We start from the raw sequence: 16,430 nt of genomic DNA on the forward strand, positions 1-16,430 counted from the left end.
ATTTTTCAAGACGAAGCTTTTTCAATGATAACAATTTAAATATAAATGAAATATAAAACGCAATTATTATCACCCAAACAAGTATTAAAAGATTTAGAATAATGTTTAAGATTAATATAATTAGAAATTGTATGTTTTTATATTACATCTTTATATCTCGCTGAGATGAAAACTGTCTAATGCTTTATTCTGGTTTGTTTTAGCGTGATTATATATTCATTTATTTCATAATTGGCATTTTTTTTAATATATTACATTATTCATTTGCAAGAAAAAGAGAGAAAGACTAAACAAATATTATATAAATTCATAAAAATATCTGAGATAATTTTTTTTCACTCGATTCCATACCGTATTGATAACATATTAGGCTGAATTCTCTAATAGTTTGTCTTTATATTTTTCTTTATTACAGTATTCGAACTAATCAGATTTAATCGATATTATCAATTTATTCTGATCTTGGTTTCTGCTCGAGTATCAGCGAGGAGTTTTAGATAAGCACTATCTTTCTATGGCATAAATGGTGTTACAAAGAAAAATAATAAATTAAAGTGCAAGAAACAGCTCGTCAATGTTATTCTAATCAATTATTTATATTTCAAATGCAAGTTTTTATCTAAAAAAATATTTAGTTAAAAAAAATGTATCATTTATCTCATCGCACGATTAACATTTTGTTTCAATAATTTATTCATTCAGTAAATATATAATCGCAATGTTTATAAAATGTATTTAATCTAATTATTATCTAAACTTTCTTATGTACATGCAATTATTATTATGTAAATTATGAATTATAAGTTATTTGAATAAATATAATTTTAAAAAGTTAATGAACAATTTTAATGCGTATTTACAAAAATAATTTCCTAAAATCTTAAAATCAAAATGTTATAATAAATATACGTTTATAAAATATTCAAACTTATACTCTTTCTTATAATCTATTTATAAATAAATGATAATAAAATATTTATCAAATTTGTGAATACATTCTGTATAGTTTCAAGATTGGACATATTCGCAGTTTTTTTAGTATACATATATATATTCAACAAACATTTTAATTTAAAGTTATTTATGTACATAATATAAAACACGATTTTTATGAATCAAACTATTTTATAATTATATAGCTAAAAATGCAAAATGGAACTATCACTAACTACTTTTCAATTATATAAGAACAATCAATGTTAACAATCGCTTGTTTTTAGTATAATTCAAAAGTAGTATAATGCATACGAAAATTTCATCACGTGTTTACAATAACGAATCGAGACATAAGTTATATGCAGATTTGCTTTTAGTACAAACTTAATAGTCTTATATAATATTGTTATGTCAAAACAATAATTTGAGCAGTCTGTTTGCAACGATCATGCAAATTATTGTTTAATAACAACATGCTTGACAATCGGTATCATCTTCTATCAAACGTCGTTTATAATAATCGATTTGATCTTGGGATAACGTTCGCCCGATATTTTCCGCAGTGTTTATAATGTATTTTTCTAATGCGTCTTCGCTCAAAGGTTTGAAGGGAATAATTTTCATAATAATATTTGCTTCGACAAAAATATCTTTAACTTTGTTTATAACACGATCAATGTCGGTACGCATCAAATCGTCATCAATCTGTTCAACTTTAAAAATGGCCAATATGGTAAACTCCTGATTGCTATATGCTTCTTGATACGTTTCCACATAATCTATAATGACTGTAGAATGCTCTGCTCGCAAATTCTCCAAGACAACAAAACTCGGAAGCGAAGGTGAGGAACTATTATTTCTCCTTTTGCGTAATCTCTTTTTTATGATGTCCACCGTGTATGTTTTGTCGACGCTTGTATCACCGATGAGAGCTACTACTTTTAAAAGTGGTGTATCTCGCTCAAGATATTCGGTCAAGACTCGTACAGTTGCATCGTGATCTAATATCCCTTCTTCCAATTCGACAATAGCAATCGCAAAAGTATCAACGTACTCATCATTCTGATTTATATCTGAAGGTCTAGAATAGTATTGCAACATAAATAAAAACAGGGATAATGTTAAGATTATGAAACTTAACAAAATAATAAGACAACATTTCGGTGAACATTTCATTTCTTTTTTTATTTTGTCTGGATATTCTTCCGGTTCTTTGTCATGTTCGTTGGTCAACGATGACGTAAAATCCATAGCATTCTCAAATTCTTCGTCGCCCATAATTTCCGCTAGATTATCTGTTTCTTGAGTCTCATCAGTTGTTTTAAATTTCGAAAAAATATCTTTTAAAATATTAGAGGTTATTTTCGAAGATTGATTGGTTAGTGACATAGCGTTCTCAAATTTTTTATTGCTCGTAATTTTCGCTTGATTGTCTGCTTTTTGAGTCTCACCAATTGTTCTAAGTTTTGGAGGAATATCTTTTACAATATCAGAGATTGTTTCCGAAAATTGGTTGGTCAGTGACGTAGGATTCATAGCGTTCTCAGATTCCTTATTGCTCGTAATTTCCGCTTGATCTGTTTTTTGAGTCTCATCAGTTGTTTTAAGTTTTGGAGGAATATCTTTTACTATATCAGGGATTGTTTCCGAAGATTGGTTGGTCAGTGACGCAGGATCCATAGCGTTCTCAATTTCTTTATTGCTCGTAATTTCCGCTTGATTATCTGTTTTTTGAGTCTCATCAGTTGTTCTAAGTTTTGGAGGAATATCTTTTACCATATCAGGGATTGTTTCCGAAGGTTGATTGGTCAGTGACGTAGGATTCATAGCGTTCTCAAATTCCATATTGCTCGTAATTTCCGCTTGATTATCTGTTTTTTGAGTCTCATCAGTTGTTCTAAGTTTTGGAGGAATATCTTTTACCATATCAGGGATTGTTTCCGAAGATTGATTGGTCAGTGACGTAGGATTCATAGCGTTCTCAAATTCCATATTGCTCGTAGTTTCCACTTGATTATCTGTTTTTTGAGTCTCATCAGTTGTTCTAAGTTTTGGAGGAATATCTTTTACCATATCAGGGATTGTTTCCGAAGGTTGGTTGGTCAGTGATGCAGGATCCATAGCGTTCTCAAATTTCTTATTATTCGTAGTTTCCGCTTGATTGTCTGCTGGTTCAGATTCATGTGAATCTGGTGTATTAACGCATACATTTTTTGTCGAATTTTTAGATTCCTGAGTTTTCATATTTTTCACTTGATCGTCCTCTGATGGTTCCATAGGAGATGATTTAGTAAAAGACGGTTCCATAGAAGATTTCGTAGAGGACAATTTCGTTTTTAAAGATTTGTTGATTTCATCCCGTGATAGTCTATTCTCTACTTCCGATATCGATTTTGTACCATCCATAAATTTCTTATCGCTTATAATTTTGAATAGATTATCTGACATAGACGTAGATGGATTTAATGTTGCATCATTAATATTTGTCACCAAATCTGCAGATTTTTCTTTTCCCGAAATTTCCATTGAAGCGTACCCAGAATCAACTTTTAGTGTATGCAGTGTCGCAATCCTTGATTCAATGGAGGTCATACAGGAAAATTCTGCAGATTTCGTAGGTTCCATAATAGACGATTCCGATAAGTTCCTTTTATCGGTTTTCAAGATAATGGGTAAGGTTGAATAATTCCTATAAAGTTCCACATCTTTTGTTTGTGCTTTGAAATCTGCTTCTACCTGTCTAATATTTTTAAATATAAGTTTGATTAATGACATATCTTATTTTTTTTTTATTTAATTGTATGGATTAAACCTCGCGAATAATCGTTAAATTAAAATATAAAAACAGTGTTCAAATATTTATTCTTAATTAAAAATATTTCTAAATTTTATTGTCAATGATAACAATGAATACAAATACTATTATCTTTGTAAATAAATTTTTTTCCATTTTTCTATTTTTATTTCAAATAATTTAACTTTGTATAGAAATTGTCTCAATTGCAAAAATATTTGTACTCGAAAATTACATAATTTTGAATTATACAAGAATATAATACTTTGTAATGTTATTTTAAACATTCTTAATTCAAATAAACTAGAATTATCCTCACCGTAATTTAACCAAAAACATTTTAGATTCTGATGTGCTATCTTCTACATCCGTATAATCTGTAGCTTCCATATTTTCTATACTTGCGCTATCTATTTCATCTACATCATCTAATGATACAGGTGAAAATGGAGGATATTCTTGCCTATTTTTTAAGTTCTTCCGAGACAAATTTGAGCAAATGGATGGTGGATGTAATTTATTAAATTCATAATCATTTTCTTTCCAATAACACTCTGCGATCGATGTAAAATTCGAATTTCTTTCTTGCATTTCAAGTGTTTCTTGTATCTCTGCCTTATCTAGTTCTAGACTCTAAAAATAATAAGATGATTAATTAATGTGATATGACATCTTATCTTTTTAAAATCGTATGTTCCAATTTTCGAATCGTTTTGCATGTGTCGTATAATGAAAACACCACGTTCAAATATTTTTGAATCTATTAACAATATATCTTATTAAAAATAAATCTAAATTTTATTGTTTTGATCTTAACAATTAATTTAATATTTATAATTAAAATTAGTAAATTTTTTATTTTGTTTTTTCTGTTTCAAAAACAATTAAGCTTTATGTAAATTGTTTTAATTGTAATGAACTATCTTTATTTAAAATTATAATTAAATTTTTATTAAATTGAAAAGATGATTGGCACAAATATTATTCTAAATGTGCACGTAATAAAATAAACGAATTTGCAAACTACATAGAAAAATAATTCTGATTACCTCGATAGATATTAATTCTTTATCCGATCCTAATTCTTTATCTGATTCTAATTCTTTAGCCGATTTTAATTCTATAATTGATTCTAATTCTTTATCTGATCCTGATTCTTTAGCTGATCTTAATTTTTCTAATTCGAATTCTTTATCTGATTCTAATTCTTTATTTGATCCTGATTCTTTATCTGATCCTAATTCTTTATCCGATTCTAATTCTTTATCTGATTTTAATTCTTTATCTGATGCTGTCTCTAAACTGGAAGAATCATCTTCAACATATAAATCTTCGATCTTCACGTTATCCGTATATATATTTTCGATTTTGCCATCTACAATATCCATCTCGAAAGATTTTCTGCAAACATGTAAAATCTATTTATTAATAATGTAAGTTTCAAGTTGCTTTGATATGTATTTACATTTTACTTCAACTGTCTATATCTTGTGAAGCGAAGCAGGCATTTAAGAAATTCTCCAAAAATTTATATGATATTACTTTATATTATTTTTAACTTACTTTCATTGCAAATAATTAATGTAAATCTCAGCGAAAAAATTAATATATAATCGCATTAATGTCTCTGTGTTTCTCATTCAAATTATAATTTAATTAAACTTTAATTAAACATATAGTTTTCATCTATCCTTATAATCTTGATATATATTCTTCTCAAAAATATAAATTTTAATAATTTATCCAAAAATGTTACAAAATCTGTTCCTTTTTATAAATTTCTATTTATTATCTTTATTTATTTATTATTTTATTTATTATCTTATTACCTCTATTATTTTTATTATATTTATATTTTTCTTTAATACAATTGTATATTCGTGTCTCGCTTTGATTTTAGATTTAATATTAAATTTATTATAAATTTTAATAATAATATTAAATTTCTATATAGCGTAGGACATGCGATACTAGTTTGAAAGTAAGATCAATCAAAGAAAATAATACCTGAGACAATCTGTTTGATTTGATGAAAGCAGCTCGAGGGATATTTCGGGAACATCATGCTTTGAAATAGAGATAAATGGCGATTTCTCCTCGGACTCGGAGAAGTTTTCGATATTCGGAAATCTGAGTCGATACTGCGCGTTCATAAAAAATTCTTGTAAAATTTCTCTGTAAAGAAAGAAAACACCAATTTGTTAATAATATATAGTTACATTGATTATATATTTATCTTTTATTATGCCCATTCAGCGAATGGGGATGTATATTCGAGAAACATTTAATCGATGAATTTATTTGATATTTGTTTAATCTGTTTCTTTCTTACAAATAAATAATGAATAAATAAAAAAAATGCTTACAAAGTGAGAGGACAGAATGATGCAATGTGTTTTTCAATTCGGCGACATAAATGCAAAATATAATATATAAATATAAAATTATATAAATATAAAATAAATATAAAATAAAAAATATAAAATTTTTAATTAAACTTAAACATTATTTTCTAAATCTTCTCAATACTTGTTTGTGCGATAATAGTTACATTTTACATTTCAAAAATAGTATTATTGAAAAAAACTTTATTTCGAAAAATCTACTAAAAAAGTTTTCATCTATTCTTACAATCTTGAAATATATTCTTCCCAAAAATATAAATTCATTCCAAAGTGTTACAAAATTCATTCCTTTTTATATTTCTACTTATTATCTTTATTTATTTATTATCTTATTATCGCTATTTTTATTTATTATCTTTATCTTTTTTTTATTAAATGCAATTATATATTCTTATCTCGCTTTGATTTTAAATTAATGTTTATTATAAATTTTAATTATAGTATTAAATTTTAATATAGCGTAGTATGCGATATTAATTTGAAATACAATCAAAGAAAATAATACCTGAAGTAAACTGCTCGATTTAATGAAGCCTGCTCAACGGATATTTCCGAAATATCATACTTTTGTATAGAGGAAAATGACCATATCTCGTCAGACTCGGGGGAGTTTTCGATATTCGAAGAATGGAGCTGCGCTTTTATAAGAAAATCTTGGAAAATTTGGCTGTGAAGAAAACACTGATTTGTTAATAATGTACAATATTTATATTGATTATATATTTATTTTATTATGCCCATTCAGCGGATCGGGATATGTATTCGAAAAACATTTAATTGATGAATATATTTGATATTTGTTTAATCTCTTTTTCTCTTACAAATAATGAATAAATAAAGAAGAAAATGCAAAGTGAGATGACAGAATGAAGCAATAAATGTTTTTCAATTCGGCGACATAAATGCAAAATATAAATATAAAATTTTTGATTAATCTTAACATTATTTTCTATATTTTCTAATACTTGTCTGATAATAGTTGCTTTTTTACATTTCAAAATTATTATTATATTAAAAAGCTTTATCTCAAAAAATTTTAAAATCCTTTTTATCTATCCTTATAATCTTGAAATATATTTTTTCCAAAAGTATAAATATAAATTTATCCAAAAATGTTGCAAAATCTGTTCCTTTTTACATGTTTCTATTTATTATCTTCATTTATTTACTATTATATTTATTATTTATTATTATATTTATTATCTTATTATCTCTATTTTTATTTATCATTAGCTTTTTTGTTGAAATGCGATGATATATTTTTGTCTCGCTTAGATTTTAAATTTACTATTAATTTCATTATAAATTTTAATAATATTATTGAATATTAATATATCATAGTATGCGATATTAATTTAAAGTATGCGATATTAATTTGAAGTAAGTGCCAGCAAAGGAAATAATACCTGACACAATTAAGACAAATTGTTTGAGTTCTACAATCAGAACAATTTGTGTGAATATTTTGATTTAATGAAACCTGCTTCATGGATGTCTCTGGAATATCGTGCTTCAGTATAGAGAGAGACGATTCCTCATTGAGCCATTTTTCGATATTCGATGACCCATATTGCATTTTCATAATATTAGATGCTGAAGATGTGCTACAAAGAAGATAACATTGTTAATAACATTGTTACATTAACATATGTTCATATTTTGTCCATAATCATTCTGCAAAATAAAATTTGTTTCTTTTTTTATACAATTTTAATATCTTTATTATCTTTATCTTATTTCTCTGAAATGAGCTTTCAAAGATTTCGGTTGCTTCTTCATAACATCAGATTGTAAAGGAAACAGTAATTTATTTATTAACACAGTTACATTGACATAATTACATTGACATATACATTTATATTTTATTATGTCCGTATTCATTCTGTAAATCAGAACATGGATTCTGAAAAATCTTTAGTTAATAAATTTATGTTTTAATTATATATTTAATTATTAAATATATAATATTTAATTATTAAATATATAATTATTAAATTATATATTTTGCTATATTTTTAGTTCTGCAAATAAATAATATAAAGCTTAAAAAAATTTTTGCAAAATGAGATTTCAAAGGGAAACAAAAGAAAATATTTAAAGATATATTTCTAATTATACTAATCTTAAATATTATTTTCTAAATCTTTTAATACTTGTGCGATAATTGTTGCTTTATAATATAAATTAATGCAAAAGGATTACAAAACCTGATATTTTTAATTTTTTTATTATCTTTACCTTTTATCTTCAAAACTTGAGTTTGAAGATTTGCTCAATTCTTCCATACTATCAAATTTTTCAGAAAGATTTCTGCGAAGAAAATACCGATTTGTTAATAATATTAACATATAATTGCATTGACATTTGTTTATATTTTTTTACATATTTATTTTGCAAATCGGAACATAGATTTTTTTAATCAATAAATTTATTTAGTATTTTTTTTTTAATTTTGCAAATAAATAATATAAAGCTTTTTTGCAAAATGAGATGTCAAAGTGAAACAAAAGAAAATATTTAAAGATATACAATTTCTAATTATATTAATCTGAAATATTATTTTTTTAATACTCTTTTAATACTTGTACGATAATTATTACTTTATAATATAAATTAATCCAAAAGGATTATAAAACCAGATATTTTAATTTTTTTATCTTCACCTTTCTTCTCCGAAATTTGAGTTTGATGATTCGCTCTGATTTTCCATATTATCAAATTTTTTAGAATTTTTAGGAACATGTATTGGAGAAACTGTTAGTTAATTGGTAAATTTATTTGACATTTGTTTAATCTTCCTCTTCCCTGCAAATAAATAATGTAAAGATTAAAAAAAAAATTTTTGAAATGAGATGTCAGAGTAAACATATTATCGCGTTGAACAAACCAGAGCAAAACAATAAATGTTACTTAACCCAGATATAAAGACACAATATAAATACAAAATTTCCAATTTTATTATTAATTATTATTAATTTTATTATTAATCTTAAATATTATTTTCTAAGCCATTCAAATACTTGTTTGTGCGAAATCGTTACATTTTACATTTCAAAATCATTATTAGTGATAAAGCTCCATCTCGAAAAATCGTTTGACATCTATCTATAATCTATCGGTTGATATCTATAATCGGTTTTTAATTATCTTTTTTTATAATCTTGAGAGAAATAAATTCCCCCAAAAATATATATTAATAGAAAAGTTTTACAAAATCTGTTTTATTATACGTCTTTATTTATTATTATAATTTTCCTTACCTTCTTCCTTTCGAAATGCGACTGTATTTTTATCTCGCTCCGATAACAGAACGTTTAAATACAAAACGACAAGTTGTTAAGAATTGTAATTTAACCTTGTAAGTACAAGGAGAAAGAGAGAGTTTGGAATTATGTCACACAATCAAAACTGCCAGATCATATTGATCGAAATACACGTAAAGTGTCTCCGACCTTGATGAAACTAAGTTAACGAAAATATCTGCGATGTTTACTGCTTTTTTCAATCTTTTTTATTCTGTCGTATCGATAGCATATTCTCGCACACATGCTTAAGAATATGTTTCGTCTTATTTTCCAACGATCCGATTTTAGCGAATTTTTAAAACAATTGTCGAGTAATTAAAAATTTTTAATTATTAAAATCTTATTATACATTATTTTCTAATTTTTTTAGTACTTGTGTGATAATCGTTGACCTCTTACATTTCAAGATTATTATTATTCAAAAAATTTTATCTTGAAAAATCTGCTAAACATTGTTCTTATCTATTTTTATAATCTTGAAATATATACCTTATAAGACATAAATTTCATCAAAAATTATATTACACTATCTCTTTTATACATTTTTTATATTTTTAGCTTTTCGATTTTCGAAGATATTCGTTGATTAAAAATAAATTAAAAATAAATAGATTAAAAATAACGTGATGCAAATTTTAAAGAATCGCCATATGATTTTTCTTTTTATGTTGATTATTAAATAACTCAATAAAATTTGTAATAAAAAAAAAACCGCCGATGCAAGATATAAATCAATAAACGAAAAAAGCATACTAACCTCTTGTTTTTACCTTCTTGGCTTTTTTGGCAACAGGGTCGAGTTTGATTCTTCTGATTCGAAACAAATTTCCTCTTCATATTCATTATTTCCATACAGGCTCTTTCATGTCTGCTGATAATATTATTTTTGAAAGTACGTTCACATATCTTACAGACTTCCAAATTATTCCTTTAATTAATAATGCAAATATCTTTTGTTAAAAAAATAATAATGTATAAAATTCTTATTTGCGAGAATTGTATTTAATTTTTTTTTTCTATAACAGCTTAGTTTATATGCGCTTGCTTATACATTAATTTATTATAAGATTTATGCTCGCACTTGGCATCAATTCGCGGAGATTTATCAATTTGCGGAGACTTATTTTAGCTTTCTTTTATAATTCTGACAGTAATATAATCGCTAGTAGAAAATGAAATAACTAATATCTGATAGCTGATATCGTTGATATAGCCGGTATTATTGAAGACAAAGACAAATTGTCTTCATAAATAATTTCTATAAAAATTACCGGATTATTATATAGTATATAAATTATATATTTACTTTGTTAATGCATTTATATGTTACGCTTAAGGATATTTTATTTGAAACCTGAATTATTTTTTTTTTTTGGTATTGAATTATACAGCGCGGTTTCTGAAAAAACTTACTCGGAAACTTCGGAGCTTGCTGAAAAAATCCCCTCAGCTTGTGGTTCAGCGGAAGTGTTATCTCTTGTTGTCATTTCACTTTTCGTACTAGAAACTTGAATTAAGCTAACACTGCCCTGGAAACTGCTTGTTGCTTCTAGATAAGTCAATAAATTGCGTAATATAAATTAAGCAGATAAAAGGCGTAGAAATATATTTCTACAAAAATTTGCATTTGAATGCAAATGTTTTTTGTCCACAGCTCACTACACGCTCACATATAACTCTTACAAAATTTATTACACAAGAATTATTTCGCGTAATCATTCAAGTATATTAACTGCGACTAATTACAAATGTGACAGATTGATAAATAATTTCCTTTTCTCAAATGACACAAAGTAACGTGACATATAATATTCTCCGAAATTCTCTAAAATGACCGCAACATCAGGAGCGATTTTATACAATATTATTTGATTCATGCGTATCGTGTTATATATAATATACACTATATATATTTTGCAGGCCTTTTAAACAGCGCTTATTGAAAACTTATTGAACACTTCGTTTTCGCTGATCAACACTCGAGCAGAAACTGAAATCTCGAAAGATGATAATATTGATATGGAACCATATGACTAACTTGACAACGTAGTAAGAAGAAAAAAACGTATAAATAAGGACCGTTGGAGAATTTGACCTAATATATTGTCAATACGACATAGAATCGCGTGAAAAAAAAAAAAAAAAATACAAAATAAATATCTCAGATATTTTTCTTAGTTCCTCGTTTCAGAATCGAGAACATTCGATATGTTATTCTATCAATATGATCTCTGGAAGTCACAGTTCAATTTAGATTGTGTACTGGAATAAATTAAAATTCTCGCATCGTGTTTGCAAGACCAAATTACGATTATTAATGACGTGCAGTTTCGTATGCATATGCATTTTCTTGTAATCTGGGTGAGATAAAAGAGTACGTAGAATTCAAAAAAGAAGGTAAGGATAATTAAAATAATTAAGATGTATAAAAGGGCAGATTTTGTAACACTTTTGGATTAACTTATACTTTTTGGAGAAATTTATTTATTCCTCTCGAGATTTTTCGAAATAAAACTTTTTTTTTTTCATTACTATAATAATTTCGAAATGCAAAATACAGCGATTATCACACAAACAAGCAGTTAAAAGATTTAGAAAATAATGTTCAAAGTTAAAATAATTAAAACTTTTTGTGCTTGCATCGTGTCTTTATATAGCAGAGTTGAAAAACATTTATTGTTTTTCTGGTATGTCTCAACTTTTTACATTATTTGCAAGACTAAACAAATATCAAATAAACGTATAGACTAAAATTTTTTCGAAATTTTAAATGTTCCGATTTGTAGAATGGATATAGATATAATAAAATATAAACATATATCAATGAAAATATGATATTAAGGGGATTCTTAAGGTCTGTTTTACCGATCAAAACGCGAATATTAAGTTAAAATGCATAATCTTTTTGTTTATTATAAATATCGATAAATCATTTTCCATAATTAAAGTAAAGACGATAAATAAAGCAGTAAAAATATATTGTAATATTCTCATTTGAATATATGGAACACAATGCAAAAATTGCATCTTCTATTATGCATGTTTAAATTAATTGAATACTATCGATAATAGCGGAACTACAAATGCCGTTATTATCGGCAATTTTAGTTACGTTTAGATGAGGGCGCTAACCCATCGGAGTTCGCCAGTTGCTTAAGGATCCCCTTAACAAATCAATATTTTCTTCGCAGCAATTCTTCACAATCTGATATGGAGAAGAAGCCTGAATCTTCGAATATCGAAAATGCCTCCGAGTCCGACGAGAAATCATCGTCTTTATCGAGGCACGATGTTCCGGAGACATCGATCGTGCAGGCTTCACTAAATATGGAAGATAATATTAAGTATTGTCTTTAATTAAATGTTCTTCGAATACATGTTCTGATTCGCAGAAAGACTTAATAAGTAAAATATAAACATATGTTAATGTAACTATGTTATTAACAAATTGCTGTTTTTTTTTTTTTGCAGAGAACGCATAGTAATTCATTTTATGGTGGAATCTGAATCTTCGAATACCAAAAACTTCTCCGATGAGACATTATCGTCTTTTTTTACACTGAAGCATGATGCTCCGGAAACATACATCGAGAAGGCTTCAAATTTAGAAGCTTATGATAGGTATTATATTCATCGATTGATTTACTTGATTTATTATTGAATTTTTTAACAAATTGATGTTTTTTCATAGCCAACCTTCTCAATCTGATATTACGGAGGAGCAACCCAAATCTACAAATGTGGAAAAAAACAATGAGTTCGATGGAAAATCATCGTCTCCCTCTATATTAAGTCATGATGTTCCGAAGACATCCATCGAGCAGATTCCATCGAATCCAGAAGATTTTATTAGGTATTATATTCTTCGAGTAGAATAACTTCAAAATAATATTGCATACTACATATCAAGAGAAATATTCTTGCTTTATTCTAGTTTGTCTTAATGTAATTATATACTCTTCCATTTCACTCTGACATTTAATTTCTTCTTTCAGTTTTACATTATGCATTTGCTAGAAAAAGATAAATTAAACAGATATAAAATACATTCGTTGATTAAAAGTTTTTTAAATACATGTTTCGATTCGCAGAATGGACAAAATATATACATATGTCAACTTAATTACGTTATTAATAAATCGATGTTTTCTCGCAGCCAACCTTCTCAATCTGATATTACGGAGGAGCAACCCAAATCTACAAATGTGGAAAAAGACAATGAGTTCGATGAAAAATCATCGTCTCCCTCTATACCAAGTCATGATGTTCCGAAAACATCCATCGAGGAAACTCTATCAAATCAAGAAGTTTTTATTGGGTATTATATTTTTCGAGTAAAAAAACTTCAAAATAATATTGCACACTACAATATCGAGTTAAAAAACCTTTCTTGCTTTATTCTATTTTGTCTTAACGAAATTATATAATTATTTGTTTTACTTTATTCTGTAAAATTTTTTCTATAAACCTTAGATTATTTATTTGTAAGATTAATTAAATTTATCGTGAGACTAAATGTTTCTCGAATATATGTTCCAATTTTATCAGCATGGATATGTAATAAAATATAAATATATGTCAATGTAATTATTTTTATTAACAAATCGGTGTTTTTTTTTTTTTTGCAGAAATTCTTTACACTCTTATTTTTTATCTTGTCTGAAAAAGCAAAATGAATCTTCGAATATCGACAATTCTTCTAAATTCACGAAATTATCTATGCCGAATTATTCAAGAATTATGGTGTCCTCCGAACTCTTTAATGATAATCAATTTTCGCAAGAATGCATTCAAAAGAATAAAAGTGACAATAAATCGAATGAAAATCAGGATGAGAGGGGATTGTCTAATTCGGATTCATATGCTGCTATAAAAGAACAACAGATTACATCAAAATATGACTTGAAGTTAAAATTTTCATGTCTACAAGAATGCAATGAGAAGAATAAAAGTGATACTAAATCGACAGACAATCAATATAAGAAAGAAGAAAAACATCCTTTAATCGTTGATAATACAAAGTTTCCTTTGGGACAGCTTTTTACAAGACCACCTCTTACGAAAGACGATTTTATGAAAAATATCTTTCCAAAACGTACAACAACTGGTGAGGCTCAAAAAGACGATTTTGTGAAAGATATCCTTCCAAAACTTACAACAACTGGTGAGGCTGAAAAAGACGAAAAACCAAAGAAACTTCGATGCAAAATAAAAAGAAGACCAAAGAATTCATCAAAATTTTCTCTTTCTTGTCTTTTCAGTTTTATAATCCCGTCCATATTGATTCTATCTCTATGTATATTTCCATATTTATATAAATTTTATATCCATTCTGGACTTGTGCGTATGGACAAAAACGATAGCACCTTTGCGACTGCCGTTGTTGAATTGGAGGAAGGAATACTCAATCACGATGCAACCATAGGAGCCTTGAGCGAATACCTTGAGCGAGATAAGCCTCTTTTAAAAGTAATAGCTCTCAGCGGTGATACAAGCGTCGACAAACCATACACGGTGAACATTATAAAAAAGAGATTGCGCAATAAGGGAAGCACTAACGATTGCTTATCTTCGCTTCCGCGCTTTGTTGTCTTGGAGAATTTGCAAGCAGAGCATTCTACAGTTGTTACAGATTATATGAAAACGTATCAAGAAGAATATGGCAATCGGGAGTTCCTTATATTGGCTGCTTATAAAATTGAGCAGATCGATAATAATTTGACGCATGCCGACATTAATCACGTTATAAATACCGTAAAAGATACTTTTATCAAAGCAAATATTATGGTAAAAATTATTCCCTTCACACCTTTGACCGAAGACATATTAGAAAAATATATATTATAAACGCTGCGGAAAATAACGTTGTCCCAAGATCAAATCGATTATAATAAATGACATTTGATCGAAGATTTTAGCGATTGCCAAAAAGGATACGGATTGCTATAAAGATCATATATAATTGCTTTCAAAACGACGAGACTGCTCAAATTATTATATTATATCTGACATAACAATATTTTATTAAAAAAATGTATATTTTTTCCTATTCATACCTGATTGTAACAAATGTATGATTAAAAATAATTTACAGTATTTTTGTGGTTTTATAAAATATATCGAACTGCATTTTCTGAATTATATCGTCAGCTCATTATTCTTATTTGATTTTATAATCTAAGAAAAATTTTCTTTAATTTTCTACTAAAAGCCTATTTACAAATTTTACAGTTATAATTCGTTGATATAAATACGTGATAACATTTTTATGCATTAATTTTATATGAATTGTATTAAAAAAGAACAGTGATTTTCGCAAGAGATAATGTATAATGTGTAATTGTTTAACATATGTCAAGAGCGCTCAATCAGCGTGCTGTTTCGAATGGTTAAACAAATTCACATTGATTAACTTCCAACATGAGTAATATCTCGGATTGTTGCTAAATTTTATTTGATAACTACATTTGTATTTTTAGACAAATGACCGCGATTATTGCGTATGTAAAAATCTTCGTAATGACACATAATGCTCAATCATTAAGCGTTACGCTACACTACTTTAATATACCACCGATCGTTCTTATACAACTGAAAAATTGCTTTAATTAGAACCATGCAAATAAAATAAATAATTTAGCGTTAAAAATTACACACAATTACAAATCTGTATAGATTGACTGACTGTTAATTTATTTTTATTGATAATTGCTTAAATATTAGATATACGGTGTGAAAGACAAATGCGAATATTATTTAAATATTCTGTGTTAATTGTAATTTAGTCGTATTAGCATTTACATGTATGTTTTATTAAATATGATTTTTTGCATAAATATACATTTTTCATAATTATACTTATATATCCTTTATTTATGCATTTTCATATCATCTTCTCACATAACTTAATTAATCCCATAATTCTATTTCTTCTTAAATGGTCTATAAAAATATTTACATGTTTTAAAAAACAATTATATTAATTTTAAG

General features: G+C 26.7%; 2 protein-coding genes across 4 annotated transcripts; one reads left to right on the forward strand and one right to left on the reverse strand.

Moving 5' to 3' along the window:
- Window positions 1-31: 31 nt before the first annotated feature.
- Window positions 32-11,465, reverse strand: LOC126849873 (uncharacterized). Of its 3 annotated transcripts, none has more exons than XM_050592199.1 (10): window positions 10,854-11,465; window positions 10,198-10,308; window positions 8,799-8,940; window positions 8,374-8,445; window positions 7,542-7,739; window positions 6,641-6,802; window positions 5,738-5,905; window positions 4,780-5,131; window positions 4,050-4,363; window positions 32-3,676 (listed from the first exon to the last, which is right to left on the reverse strand). In XM_050592199.1, exons 3-10 carry the CDS (start codon window positions 8,843-8,845, stop codon window positions 1,399-1,401), a joined length of 3,591 nt encoding a protein of 1,196 aa, XP_050448156.1. In that variant the 5' UTR covers window positions 8,846-8,940; window positions 10,198-10,308; window positions 10,854-11,465; the 3' UTR covers window positions 32-1,398. The 3 variants fall into 3 exon arrangements, with proteins under 3 accessions (XP_050448156.1, XP_050448155.1, XP_050448157.1); XM_050592198.1 differs by having other exon boundaries at window positions 10,198-10,368; XM_050592200.1 differs by lacking the exons at window positions 10,198-10,308; window positions 10,854-11,465 and adding an exon at window positions 9,396-9,595.
- Window positions 11,466-11,638: 173 nt separating this feature from the next.
- Window positions 11,639-16,276, forward strand: LOC126849881 (TRIO and F-actin-binding protein-like). Its single transcript, XM_050592223.1, has 6 exons — window positions 11,639-11,837; window positions 12,632-12,784; window positions 12,912-13,061; window positions 13,132-13,293; window positions 13,597-13,758; window positions 14,069-16,276. The coding sequence occupies exons 2-6, from the start codon at window positions 12,651-12,653 to the stop codon at window positions 15,285-15,287; spliced, it is 1,827 nt and encodes a 608-aa protein (XP_050448180.1). The 5' UTR covers window positions 11,639-11,837; window positions 12,632-12,650; the 3' UTR covers window positions 15,288-16,276.
- The last annotated feature ends 154 nt before the right edge of the window (window positions 16,277-16,430 follow it).

Source organism: Cataglyphis hispanica, chromosome 5 (genome assembly GCF_021464435.1).
Source record: "Cataglyphis hispanica isolate Lineage 1 chromosome 5, ULB_Chis1_1.0, whole genome shotgun sequence".
Lineage (NCBI taxonomy): Eukaryota > Metazoa > Arthropoda > Insecta > Hymenoptera > Formicidae > Cataglyphis > Cataglyphis hispanica.